General features: G+C 46.1%; 1 protein-coding gene across 1 annotated transcript in view; it reads right to left on the bottom strand.

The window, feature by feature from the left end:
• EIF4E3 (eukaryotic translation initiation factor 4E family member 3) overlaps nucleotides 1-12,181 on the bottom strand; it is a 29,936-nt gene extending 17,755 nt beyond the window's left edge. Inside the window, exons 1-2 of the mRNA XM_029918740.1 lie at nucleotides 12,133-12,181; nucleotides 9,730-9,802 (exon numbers count right to left, since the gene is read on the bottom strand). Of these exons, the coding sequence (XP_029774600.1) occupies nucleotides 9,730-9,802; nucleotides 12,133-12,179 (120 nt within the window). The 5' untranslated portion in view covers nucleotides 12,180-12,181. The remainder of the gene's footprint in view (nucleotides 1-9,729; nucleotides 9,803-12,132) is intronic.
• Nucleotides 12,182-12,854: the final 673 nt, after the last annotated feature.

Raw genomic sequence — 12,854 nt, 5'->3', positions numbered from 1 at the left:
CTAATGACTTTTCTGCTAGGTCGATGTTATCTAATAAAGACTGTAGTGCTGAATATGTGTGCTAAAATGATTTCCTTATGACACAGACCCGTCTTCTTTCTAAGCCCAGAAGGAGACCGTTCTGCTCTGGATTAGGGGATAGACAGAGAGGGATCACCTTATGCACTCTCTCCTTTCCTTTCCCCTCCTAGAAGGAACAGGGAATAGCTCAGGTACTAAAGTAACAAGCTGACCAAATTACAGAACTCCATGCTGGTGTCCTCCCTAAATTCATAGATGGAAAGCCTAACCTCCAATGGGATGGTATTAGGAAGTGTGGTCCTTGGGAGGTAATTAGGTCACAGGACAGAACTCCCAACACGAGATTAGTGTCCTGGCAGGAAAAGCAAGCCCGCTTTCAATCATGTGAAGATACAACCAGAAGATGGCTGGCTGCAACCCAGGAAGATGGCCTTCGCCAGAACTCAACCATGCAGGTGCCCTGATCTTGGACTTTTAGCCTTCAGAACTGAGAGAAATCAGTGTCTATCATTTAAGCCAAACTATCTACCGTATTCTGTTAGGGTAGCTGGAACTAAGCCACAGGGCGGCTAGCAGACCAAACCAGATTAAATAAAAATAATAGAGTAAGAGTAACAGTAGTCAGAGTGGCAGAGACCATGCCAGGCTTTGGTCCATGGCCTTTTACATATGCGTGTAATCCACCCTCCTGAAAGCCTCACGAAGGGGCCAAATTATTATTCTTGTTTTACACATAAGGAAATGCAGGCATGGAGACTAATCTGTTCCGGAGTCACTGTTCGGTATGGCCACTACGATTAAGATGAGGACTGAGCTTACAATAAGAAAACCCTCCCCAGACTGTTTGGAAGGAGCCACAGGACCACTACGTTGTCCACTCTACGCAGAGAATTACTACACAAACGAGTTACCACTCTGTGTCGTGAGGTCGGTAAAGGGGAACTGGCTCTCCTACTAGGTCTGAGGGAAACAGCACAAACAACAGAACAACTAGAAAAATAAATTCCTAGGGCCTTTTCAGGGCAGTAATATCGGTGACATGAAATTTTATGTAGGATGGAAGATAATCCTTACAAGTTGTTCAAGCCTGTCGGTATAAAAGTTAAAGCCAAATTAACTGCAAGAGCAGCAGCAATGAAATGTAAGATAAAATTTAAGTCAGAAAACCACCTGACAAAAACAGAAAAGAAAACTGCTTGGCAGTAAATTGATTAAGAAACCTTGACGCTTATATGAGCATGGTGCTACTTAGGACGGGGGAGAGCTGAGAACAGGTCAGTAGGAACAGCCTTCACACAGGTGTCTGTCCTTATGGGGGTATTTACACTGTACTGGTTTGCTACTGGTGCAAATGATAACACTACTCCAGTATTTGTCTGGGGTGTGAGACTGAACAGATAGAGGTGGGATTTGAAACGAAGCCATTAGATTCCAAAATGTGTCTGTTTTTTAAAAAGAATATTTTAATATTTATTTTTGAGAGAGAGTGAGAGCCAGCAAGCATGAGTTGGGAAGGGGCAGAGAGAGAGGGAGACACGGAATCTGAAGCAGGCTCCAGGCTCCCAGCTGTCAGCACAGAGCCTGATGTGGGGCTTAAATTCAGGAACTGTGAGATCATGCCCCGAGCCGAAGTCAGAGGCTTAATCGACTGAGCCACCCAGTGCCTCCAAAACGTGTGCTCCTAAATACTATGCTATTGCCTTTGAGAATATTACTATATGTTTTAGACACATCCTTCTTCAACCTTGGAAGCCAGGGACCAGGTCAGGGAGTCACAGAATGAGGGATGCCTACTGGAGATACCTTCCCGCCAGGAGATGCCCTTAGCCACAGAGAGTATGTGGTTAACTCTAGTCTGAGGCTTGTGTGGTGAAGCGGCCGTGAGCTGTGTAGAGTTTACGGATAAAATTATGCTAGAATAGGAATCTTTGCTTTAATGAAGAGGACTTTGTGCTGTTAAACATCAAGCCTCCTAACAGGACACCCAAACCAGAGTGCCACCCTCGTCCCCACTCCCAGAGCTCTCGTGTCCAGGCATTTCACTGAGTGTCTGAGGCACTTTGAAAAGAACAACACAATACTCTCCTCATTCAGAAAGAAAACACTCTAAGGATCATGCTAAGGTTTGTAGCTTTAAAAGTTTCTCTTTTAAACCAGACAGCTGATTTTTTTAGTCTTGGCAAATCTGACAAGAGATTATAGGCCAAAAAGACACAGCAATAGACTGAATTCTGACTTAAGGTACTTGTCAAGGCACATTTTTACACGTTTGTGTGTGAATGAAAAACAGGAGCAAAATATTTGGTGACGCCATTGAGAAGAGGCTCATTTCAAAGTCCGCGGCCCTAAATCAGCCTGTTTCCTTGCTGTAAACCTGATCCAATGGGTGGGATATGTGTTAGGTTATCCGTGGTCAAGTGTGGTCCAGAGAAGACCATCCTGACGTAACAGCTGAAGGTCTCTTCATGTAACTTTCATCAGAGTGTATACTTATAATGGTTCTGTTATTGCTGCTGTCGATCTCTTACTGTGCCGAATTTACACGCACAGGAAAAACCCTAGCACATGCAGGCTTCAGTGCTGTGCAGTGTTTCCGCCATCCAGTGGAGGTCTTGGAAGGTCTCCCTGTTGGACAAGGGGAGACGACTGCATACATGAAGGGGACATAGCTTGAGGAAGGGACCTGGCGCTGCCCAGCTCCTCAGACCCCTCCCACCCTGGGGAAGTAAAAGGGCTCTTTCCCTGGAAGCTTGAGAATTCATGATGTTCTCACTAACACTTTTTTGCTTTTGTTCAAGCACCTACATTTTACTATAGATAGAAGCTTGCCAACAGATTTCAAAAGCCAAATGGCTTTTAGGATTCTTAGAATTCTTACCATTAATTCTAAGCAGGCTGCCAGCAGCAGGTTGAAGCAGAAGTAAGCACCGTGTTTCTATATGATGTTTATGTGCTCCTTCCAAAAGCCTGAAGGATCACTCAAGGATGAGTACAGGTACAAGAGTCAGGCTTCCTTCATTTGCTCAGCATTTGCAGACACCAGTGAGGGGCAGGGCGCTGTGATGAGTCCTTGGGGGAACAGACTGACTGTGGGGGGGCCGGCCTTGCCCACGGAGCCTGCGCCTTGGTGGGTAAGTTCTCAAACATCGTTCTGGCGCCTTCCTTGAAGGGAGGCAGGCTGACCAGGGGAGGTGTGAATCCACATAAGTCCACCTGGAGTTAGGACCATGGTTCCCAAAGTCACCTTCACAGTTCACAGGGTCCCTGAAACCAACCTCCTCCTCCAGATAACAAGTAGACAACAGCTATTTCACTGGATAATTTCATGATTCAAGGTGAAATGAACATTGGTGAGCTGCCTAAAACAAGGCAGCAAGATGTGGTCAGACTCACCAGGCAGGAGTGGCCGGGTGATAAATCCCTAGTCCTCTAGTTCTGATTGGGGCAGGTGCTCCCCACCTGCCAGTGTTCTGCCCAACAGACCATCATTCATTACCAGAAAAACCGACACACTGCCTCCTCGAGTTTCTGCTTGAATGTTCTGAAGAAAAGGAAAAGACAACATACTTGGAAATACTAGAGAAGAAAAAAACGCCATGCTGTGACAGGCAACCAGGTATAAAGCAAAACAAAAATGCCCAGCAAATTATTCTTCCGGACACAGGAAAAAAAAATTCAGAATTTCTCTTAAGGGCCATAGCATATGAAGCAGGAAGAGTATTTTTTTTACATGTATTTATTTTTTTTGAGAGATAGAGTGAGACAGAGCATGAGCGGGGAAGGTCAGAGAGAGAAAGAGACAGAATCTGAAGCAGGTTCCAGGCTCTGAGCAAGCGTTCAGCACAGAGCTTGATGTGGGGCTCAAACCCACCAACTGTGAGGTTGTGACCTGAGCCGAAGTCAGATACTTAACCGACAGAGCCATTCAGGTGCCCCAGGAAGAATATTTTTTAAAGTTCATTTAATTATTTTAAGGGGGGAGGGGCAGAAAGAGAGGCAGAGAGAGAATCTCAGGCAGACTCCATGCTATCAGCACAGGGTATGAAGTCAGGACCCTGAGACCATGATCTGAGCTGAAACCAGGAGTTGGACGCTTAACCAACTGAGCCACCCAGGTGCCTCAAAAGAGTACCTTTTAAAAAATAACAAGCAAATATTTTCCTTCATCAGGAATGAATTTCTAGTTGTCTGGAGCTTGCTTCCTACCAACTGGATCAACGATATTTGTGAGGAAGGAACAAAAAATCCAGAACAAAGAAGACAACTGAAGAACTTAAGGAACGTTTTTGACTGACAGCAGACACGACAGGCTGAAAGCCAAGTGCTTCTGACTGGCAAGTGCTGGGGCCTTGAGAGAGAAAAGGGTTTTGCTTTGAATTCCAAAATGGAATTCCTGAGAGAAGCAAAGTTTGGAGGTCTGGTCATCACACAGACAAAACAAAGGACAGGGTGTGGGGGCAATCTCTCGACACACGGGAAGTGTCTGAATAAAACACAGTCTGGATTGGGCAGCTAAGCGGAATTCAAAGTTTGAGGGGAGAGAGCGCCCAGAGAAGCCTGGGGAAAGGCATCGGAGCAGCGTGCATCCTGCTTCCTGAATCACACCCACAGGCATACGTGTCTTTATTAATGTTAATACTTTGAAGTGCACACAGGGGGCTTCAAAGAACAGAAGCGAACGCCCAGAAAGCGGTGGGACTCCAGACCTTACACACCATGATAACAAAGGGCGATAAACTCGGAAGAGTGACTGGGCAAGGGAAGAGAGGTTTGGGGCTCCTGAGGGGGGGACTAGGACACACCTGGTAGAGATGGCCATTGACCAAGGTTTGCTGTGCAGACTCAACTGCCAAGAAAGGGGGATGCCTTTACACGTGGAAGTGTATGCCTCCTTAGAAGGGAAAGTTATGCCCTGGGGTGAGGCAGCCAGGAGGGCAGAGGGCGCCCCTTGTTTCTGCTGTGGCTCAACTGCCTTCAGCTCAAAATAACCCTTATGCAAATATGGCATCTTGGGGGGTGGCATACTCTGACCCCCTTCAGAGACCAGGTTTTACATCTGAAGTGACTGAACTACTTTTACTTTGTAAGATTTAATTGGTCCCTTCAGCCCCAACCATACGAGGGCCCCCAGCAGAGAGAGGGGATCATGGGTAACCTTACTGCAGGTCTATTTTGGCACAAACGGACACTTACTATAAATGTTGATCTCATTATACACATGATGAATAAATTAGATGATAAAGAATCTTGTCTTTACTCGAAATGAAGTCTGCGCTCCTCAAGCCTATGAAGCAGGCCTGGCTATAGGACCCTTTGTCTATCTCTTCAATATAGAGATATGGAGTTTCTCTCTCCTTTACCTCCATCCCTTCCCTTCGCCCAAATGGTTCGTTCCAGGTCATTCTACTGCAGGATGTCACCCACTGTGGGCTGCTCTTCTGTGTTCAAAATTTGAATCAACCTTCACATTGTTCTTCATTATCAGTACCAGCCTATAAACCTCTCCTTCTGTTTTTTTTTTTTTTAAGTTTATAAAAGAGAGAAAGGAAGAGCACAAGAGAGAAGGAGCAGAAAGAGAGAATCTCAAGCAGGCCCCACACTGTCAGCATAGAGACAGACACGATGTGTGTGTGGGGGGAGGGTTCTCACTGAGCCAAAATCAAGAGTTGGGCGCTTAACTGACTGGGCCACACAGGCGCCCCCAAATCTCTCCTTGAAAGTGACAGCCCTCCCTCCTCAGTGATGTGGAAGGCAATCTGTCATCCTAACCTAACGATGTGTCAGAGCACAACCACCCACACCTTGTGATGATGGGTGATGTCCTGATTATCACTGGAGCACACAGGTACAGAAAGGACACTCTTGATTTAAACAGACTGCATGTATTTCTGATGAAGACTTTCTGTTTATGAACAACCATGCTGGATATCCATCTACAAAAGAAACATGAAGTTTCTGTGTCATGTAAATCTAAGTTAAAACTCAACCAATCTATGGGAAATCAGGTGGAACATGGCACGGGCGGGGTGCAGTGTGGCCTGATCTCAAAGGGGACAACGCAAATGACTGACATGGGACAGAGGGATGTAGAGCAATGGGCTTTCAGGGTGGGACTGCTGGTTTTGTGGGGGCGAAGCTGGAAGAGAGTGGGGACTAGGGAGCCCCCCCCTTGCTAACCGTACTCATTCTTTCACCGGTACAAGCAGGCTTGTTCAGAGCTGTGTCCTGCTCTGTACCACATCCATTTAGGACATAAAAACACAGGAGAAATGTGGAACGTTTGGACATGTTTACAAAAGAGTAAAAGGAATCAACAAGCATCTGGAAAGCACAGCCAGATGAAAAATGGAATTTTCCAAGAAAGGCAGGAAAGTATGATATAAATTTAACTCCAAGCAAAGGGAATTATTGTTGGCTCCAGTGAGAGTGTCCTGAGTGGGGGTCAGGGGCCATCTGGAGGCACGCGCCTCCCCATCTCCTCAGTCAGGGCAGAGGGAAAGAAAAAGAACTGAACTAGAGGGGCGGGATTTCTAGTCCCTGACACATGCAAGATCGGCTGTTTCCACTGGATGTTTCAGAGCACTTACCTCTCAGCATCAGTCTCTCCAGCTAGTAAATGGGAATAACAATTCCTTCCCCACCCCCATCAACGTCTCTGATTTGCTAAAGGGCCTCGAAGTACAAAAAGACATATTATATCCTTATATATACAATAGTCATTAATAACACATGATCCTCATATTTTATCCAAAGAGGGATGGAGAAAAATCAAGGACACGATTAGGGAGGCATTTTCGTATCCTGAAAGAGGGAAGGTCCAAGAATCAATGGATAATCCCAGAATAAAAACACAGGGGAAGCAGGTCATGTCCTCAAATGAATTAAAATCGGCACCAAAGCTAGCTGTTAAATACTAAGGACTAGTCGCACACGTTCAGGACACTCACAGACTGGGGTCCTCAAAGTTCCTGAGAGGTTAAGTATGTTTTCACGAGCAGGGGTGTCAGCCGGGGCCTAATCCAGGGAATAACTGCCTGAAATAAATAACCTGCAAGTAGTGTGACATGTGGTTTTCTGATTAAAAAAACACAACTGAGGAAAAGACAAAAAGATGCTCCAACAGAAGTAGGTGAGTCATGGCAGGTGAGGTGATGACGGTGACGATGATTACTGGGTACTCACTATGTGCTCTTTACCTCCTTGTGCCATTTCACTCTCAGGGCCTCATGATACAATCAGTATCAAGATGACCCCCAACTCAAGATGAGTAAGCAGGTACACAGAAGTTAAGCAACCTGCCCGACTTTGTAAGTGGCAGATATAGGACACAAACCGAGGCGGCGTGACTGCCCTACACCCTCATCCACATCCCCACCAGGCAACCGATGAGGCCAAGGGGTAGCATCCAACACCACTTTAGTAAAAGCTGCCAACATCTGAGGGCTTACTCAGTGCCAAGCTCGGCGAAGACCTGTACTCAATCTCATTGAGCCGTCACGCCGCCGTAAGGAAGCAGGCACTGCACTGATCTCAGTCTTACAGGTAAGAAAACGGGGGGGCGGAGGCAACAGAGATAGGAGAGAACTTCCTGGTCGCTTCGAGCCAGTGTTTCATTATCACACCCCTCAAGCCCACCCCAAAAGTGCCCATTGTGCTAAGTGCCCCCTTGTGAAATGCTAATAGCACAGCACAGCTGTATGTTTCTTTAGGTAAAAAGAGTGGGATTTCTTTTACCCAAGGATCCATTTTTGCCCCCACGAGAATGTGGCCGATAGCTTAAAGGATGCAGTCAGTTGTGATCCAGGAAAGTGGTTCATTTATTAACTTCTCGTTCATTCATTCAGTCCTTCGGTATTTACTGCGGGCAAGGAACTGGACACAATGAGTATGGTACTGTGTTATTCCATTTATATGACGTTCAATAAAAGACAAAACAAATATAGGGTGACAGAAATGTGAAGAGTGGTTGCTTCTAGAAGAGAAAGACTGAATGGAAGGGCATGCAGGAACTTTTTAACGCGGCACATCTTTTCATCTTGATCTGGGTTACGGTTACATGTCTGCATGCCTTTGTCAAAATGTATCAAACTGCACACTTATGAGTCTATACTTATGGGACATAAATTATCTCCTACTAGAGAGTTCGAGAAGGTAGTTCCCAGTATGTGCTAGCCGGGGTACCTTAAACCGGCCCCTGAAGGCTCTAACCTGCGGCCAGACCCCAAGGCCCAACCCAGTGCTCTCTGGTCAGGCAGGATCAGGGAGACAGAAGGGCCCGTTGATCTGACTTTACCAACCTCTGTCCTGGAATCCCAGGGGGAGCTCTGACGACCCAATGTCTTTGTGGGGTGGGAAAAGTCAAAGCGATCTACGAACTTCCCTATGAAGACAGGCTTCAAAATCAAGGGCTCTGAGGTTTACAGGATGACTGGGGGAGAGGTAACAGAAGGCCACAGCGTCACTGCAGGGAAGAAGCAAGGGAAGCCTTGCCTGGAATCTGAGAGCACTTATCCCTCTGGACAGGGGCCCATGTGCTGCCTTGTGACACTGCCTGTGCTTGGCACCGCCTGATGACGGACAGCAGCTCTGTTCTTTTGCTTTCCATGTGCTTACGTCATTTTCCCAACTCGACCAGAAATGGCCTACGGTCTGGGTTGTGTGTTTACACCCGGCTCAGTGACCAGGCATGACACCTTACAATCAGGTTCACGGGGCCACATAACTAGGAACATCAAATTTTCAGAACCAGATCTTGGGGAAAATGTCTGAAAAAAGAACCTCTGTGCTACTTTTGAGTGTGAGAAACGGTGTAAGAGACACAATCTTAATGCCTGTCAAATGGTATTGCTGATACATTTTTTAGAGACACAACAGGAAAACTTTAAAGCTGGCCCTTCTAGAAAATTCAAGACATCTAGTCATTGCCAGAATTAAGCAGCTTTAAAATCCTTATTCTGTCTAAAACAGTGTATTAGCCTTGAAAAAGGATATAAGCTTGAGAGACTTTCCTTTTGAAGAAAATGGAAACAGGATCAACCAAATAAACCAGGTTTTTCAGCAGTTTTCTTCATAAGGGCTAGCTAGAGAAAGAACTACGAAGACCTAAGAGCTTCTATGTGTTGAGAACCTACCATGTATCAGGTATTCTGCTAAGCACGGTATAACCTTATCTTACTCCTTCTAATCCCTCTAGAGATAGGTGCTCTCATTATACTAATTCTTGCAGAAACCAAAAGGGTTGGTACTTGCCCAGTTTAGGACCATGGAAGCAGGAAACTGGACTGAGACCGTCCGCTTCCATGCTCCACAACCTGCCTACTCTTCCTGGCCCTATAGCCTTAGGTGACCCTGTGGGGAGACGACTTGGCCCCTCAGAGAAGGGTGACAGAGCTCAGGGAGGGAGTGGCCAGGCTGGTATTTGAATGGGGACACACATCCACGTGGGGACGCACCACAGCCTGCTGCTCCTGACGGTCTCCGAGAGATTTAGGTCGTCATCAAGTTTCAGCAGGTCACCAAGAAAAGAGCAGGCCACTTGGGACGTGTGCTCGGCCAGCCTCTGGGCTACACCAGCTGAGTGCAGCTCTGTGGCAGTAGACCTGAGCGCTGACAGTGGAGCTCAGAGCCCTGCGAGGGGACGGCCATTGCAGGCTGGAGGACTGGAGGTCCAGCACACATCGCGCTCCTCTGCCCGCTTCCCCATCTTACCTGCACAGTCTGCACCGTGTAGATTTTCTTCAGGTTTGAGGCACACTCAGCTGCTGTGGCACCAGGCAGGGATCTGAGCAAACAAAAGCCAAAGGGTAAAGAAACAAGGAGTCAATGTTCCCGAAGGAAGTCTGTGGGTCTTCACACAAATCAGGTCCGAAGCCACAGAATCAGGCACTGTCTGGGATGTTCTTTGGAATTCCAAATGTGAAATTGCTATTTTGTGAAATCATGTGTCTGCTTCTCCTAAAAGGAAGCATGTTGATTCTGTGGACATTTAATACTTTTTTTTTTTTTAGAAAAAGAAATATATTTAAGAAATATAACAAAAATTTAAAAAAAACCGTTTTAAAATGCACTAAAATAGCATGTCATAACCAAGGCTTTTGCTAGGACTGTGGATAAGAAACTATACCTACTGGGCAGGGAGGCGACAGGTACATTGCAGGATCCCGGCAGGGATACAGGTTTGAAAAACGTGTCAGTTCCCTGGTGGTAAATATTCACAACCTCTTAAGGACCCAAGTAATCTTTTGGCAACGTCAAGAAAACATGATTACTAAAAGTGAACTGCAGTTTCACCTGAAATTTGCATACATTTCCAAAACACTTGCTTTTAGAAAAGGTCTTTCGGTTACTTTCTTGGGCTGACTTAATTAGCTCTGGGGCAGTCTGTGGTGGAAACACATTTATCTTCAGTTTGCCACATGGTCCACTAGAGGGCAACATACTACAGGTTTATTCACCAGAAAAATCCAGCACCATTTCCTGGGCTTGGGGGCAGGGTGACTCCGTCTCATCAATCCTTAGAAGTTCAGACTCTCAGTTCCTACCACTTTTCTTTCTCCCTACACTGAATTACCAGTTCTTGCTCCAGACCGTCGGGATCCAGGTACGTCAGGTCAAAAGTGAAAATTCACCCCTGACAGACCCCTGTCTGATTGGGAGGCGAGCACTGGGGTGTGCTCATAGTTGACCCACTAGGATCTGGCATCTCGAAGAAACGATCTTTACCATCTATCAGAGGCTCCACTCCCACGGATCCTCAAGGCATTGCACTTTCTGGAGAGTTGTTATACCACTGCATGCCAGAAATTTGCAGGAAACTCACAGAGCGCAGGGGCAGAGGGGCCAGCAAAGAAAGGGTCATGGCCAGTCGCACGGGGGCCATGAGGGAGGAGGGGCAGGGCTCTACAGAAGACTGTAATTCAGGCCAGTAAATGCTCCCTGTTATCTAACTGGAATAGAAAAGAAAATCATTTCCGAATACAATTCCCTTGCTTGAAGGTCACTAAGGAAGAACAATTAGGAACCAGTTTGAGTGCAAACAAAGGACCATGTTAAGTAGGTGAAATCTAATAAATAAATCAACCCCAAGGGTTTACAACTCTTTTCTAATTGTTTACAAATATGCCGGACATTTTTTTTTAAAGCAATAACCAGCATGACTGAGTTTTCTTGTCAGACTTGAAGCCTAAAATAACTTTGTTGAAGAGAGTGGTGAACAGTGAGGTGTTCAATCAGCACCTACTTCTGACATACCCCAGGCCCCAGATCAATCAGGCCATCAGCCAGCAGAGCCTGCCTTGACTTGGATAAATACCAATTTACTATTTTATGCAGGTTTTTATGATGCCTTTGGCTTATATTAAAAAATTTGAAAAAAAACCAAAAACCAGACCTTGAACCTTTTCTGGATAAATTTCCACATGAAAAATCTGTTGCTTTTATATGAAATTCTACTGGCTACACTTGAAAAGTTTAGCTGACCTCCCCACCCAATATGCCCCGCAGGATAAATCCCTGGGTCACCCAAAGCACACAGAGAGTCTATACAGGGATCCTTCCTGAACACAATAGGAGACATGTTAGCATCCAAAGTAAGGAAACTATATATTTCAGGGGCGCCTGGGTGGCTCAGTTGGTTAAGCGCCCGACTTTGGCTCAGGTCATGATCTCACGGTTTGTGGGTTTGAGCCCCACGTCAGGCTCTGTGCTGACCGTTTGCTCAGAGCCTGGAGCTGTCTTCTGATTCTGTCTCCCTCTCTCTCTGACCGTCCCCCACTCATGCTCTGTCTCTCTCTCTCAAAAATAAACAAACAGGGGCGCCTGGGTGGCTCAGTACGTTAAGCATCTGGCTTCCGGCTTCAGCTCAGGTCATGATCTTGAGGTTCCTGGGTTTGAGCCCCGCATCGGGCTCTGTGCTGACAGCTAGCTCAGAGCCTGGAGCCTGCTTCGGATTCTGTATCTCCCTCTCTCTCACCCTCCCCTGCTCGTGCTGTCTCTCAAAAAAAATAAATAAAAAATTTTTTAAAACCTATATATTTCAAATTTTTACTATTTCTTAAAGTCACACTTCAATTTTTTTTAACTGTGAAGAATGAGTATAACTAGAATGTTCACCTCAGACCGCATTCTGTCAACTGAAGACAATGTGAAGATAATAGCATTTGACCTGGAAAAAGTCACTGAGGAATATTTCTTTTATATGCCTCTTTTTAAATGCCTCTGTCTCTACATTGTGGGCTTTTTATTGTATTCTAGAGGAGGAGACAACCATACACAATCACTGAGGGCCCCTCAGTTTCACTATCCAAATCTTATTTAAAAATCTAGTCTCCAGGGTCCAAGAAAGGGCAGGGTCATCGGTGTCAGACAACAGTTTCAGGAGCTAGTGTGCGAGGGCTGCATTCCTGCTAGTGAGCTGACCCTGCTCCCTCCCTTACAGCACTGACTCCCCTGCCACCCAGCTTTGTGACAACAGTCTTTCCAGTAGAGCACAGTAGAGAAGGTTCGCAATCTAACCGACAGGATCGCCCTCAACGACAGGTCTATTCTGATTATCATTTCGCGATGCTGAGGTATTGGCATTCGAAGGAAAAATGTCAGCCTCTTCGGAAACTTGGTTTCCTCATTTCTTAACGGATTCTTCGGTCTTCAAGGATTCTTCTAGCTGCAGGGCAGTTTTTCCGATATCCAGGTTTCAAAGTAACAAAAACGGTGCTGTCGGAATCCCTAATGGTAGTTAAGTGAGTGGCCTGGCCGGCGTAGGCACGGTATGCTCCCATGAGCCAAATCTGATTGTGACAGAAAACACCACTGTGCCTAATCCTCGTGCCTGACCT

The sequence above is a fragment of the Suricata suricatta genome, chromosome 12 (assembly GCF_006229205.1).
Source record: "Suricata suricatta isolate VVHF042 chromosome 12, meerkat_22Aug2017_6uvM2_HiC, whole genome shotgun sequence".
In the NCBI taxonomy this organism is placed as follows: domain Eukaryota; kingdom Metazoa; phylum Chordata; class Mammalia; order Carnivora; family Herpestidae; genus Suricata; species Suricata suricatta.
This window is presented reverse-complemented; position numbering and strand designations above follow the sequence as displayed.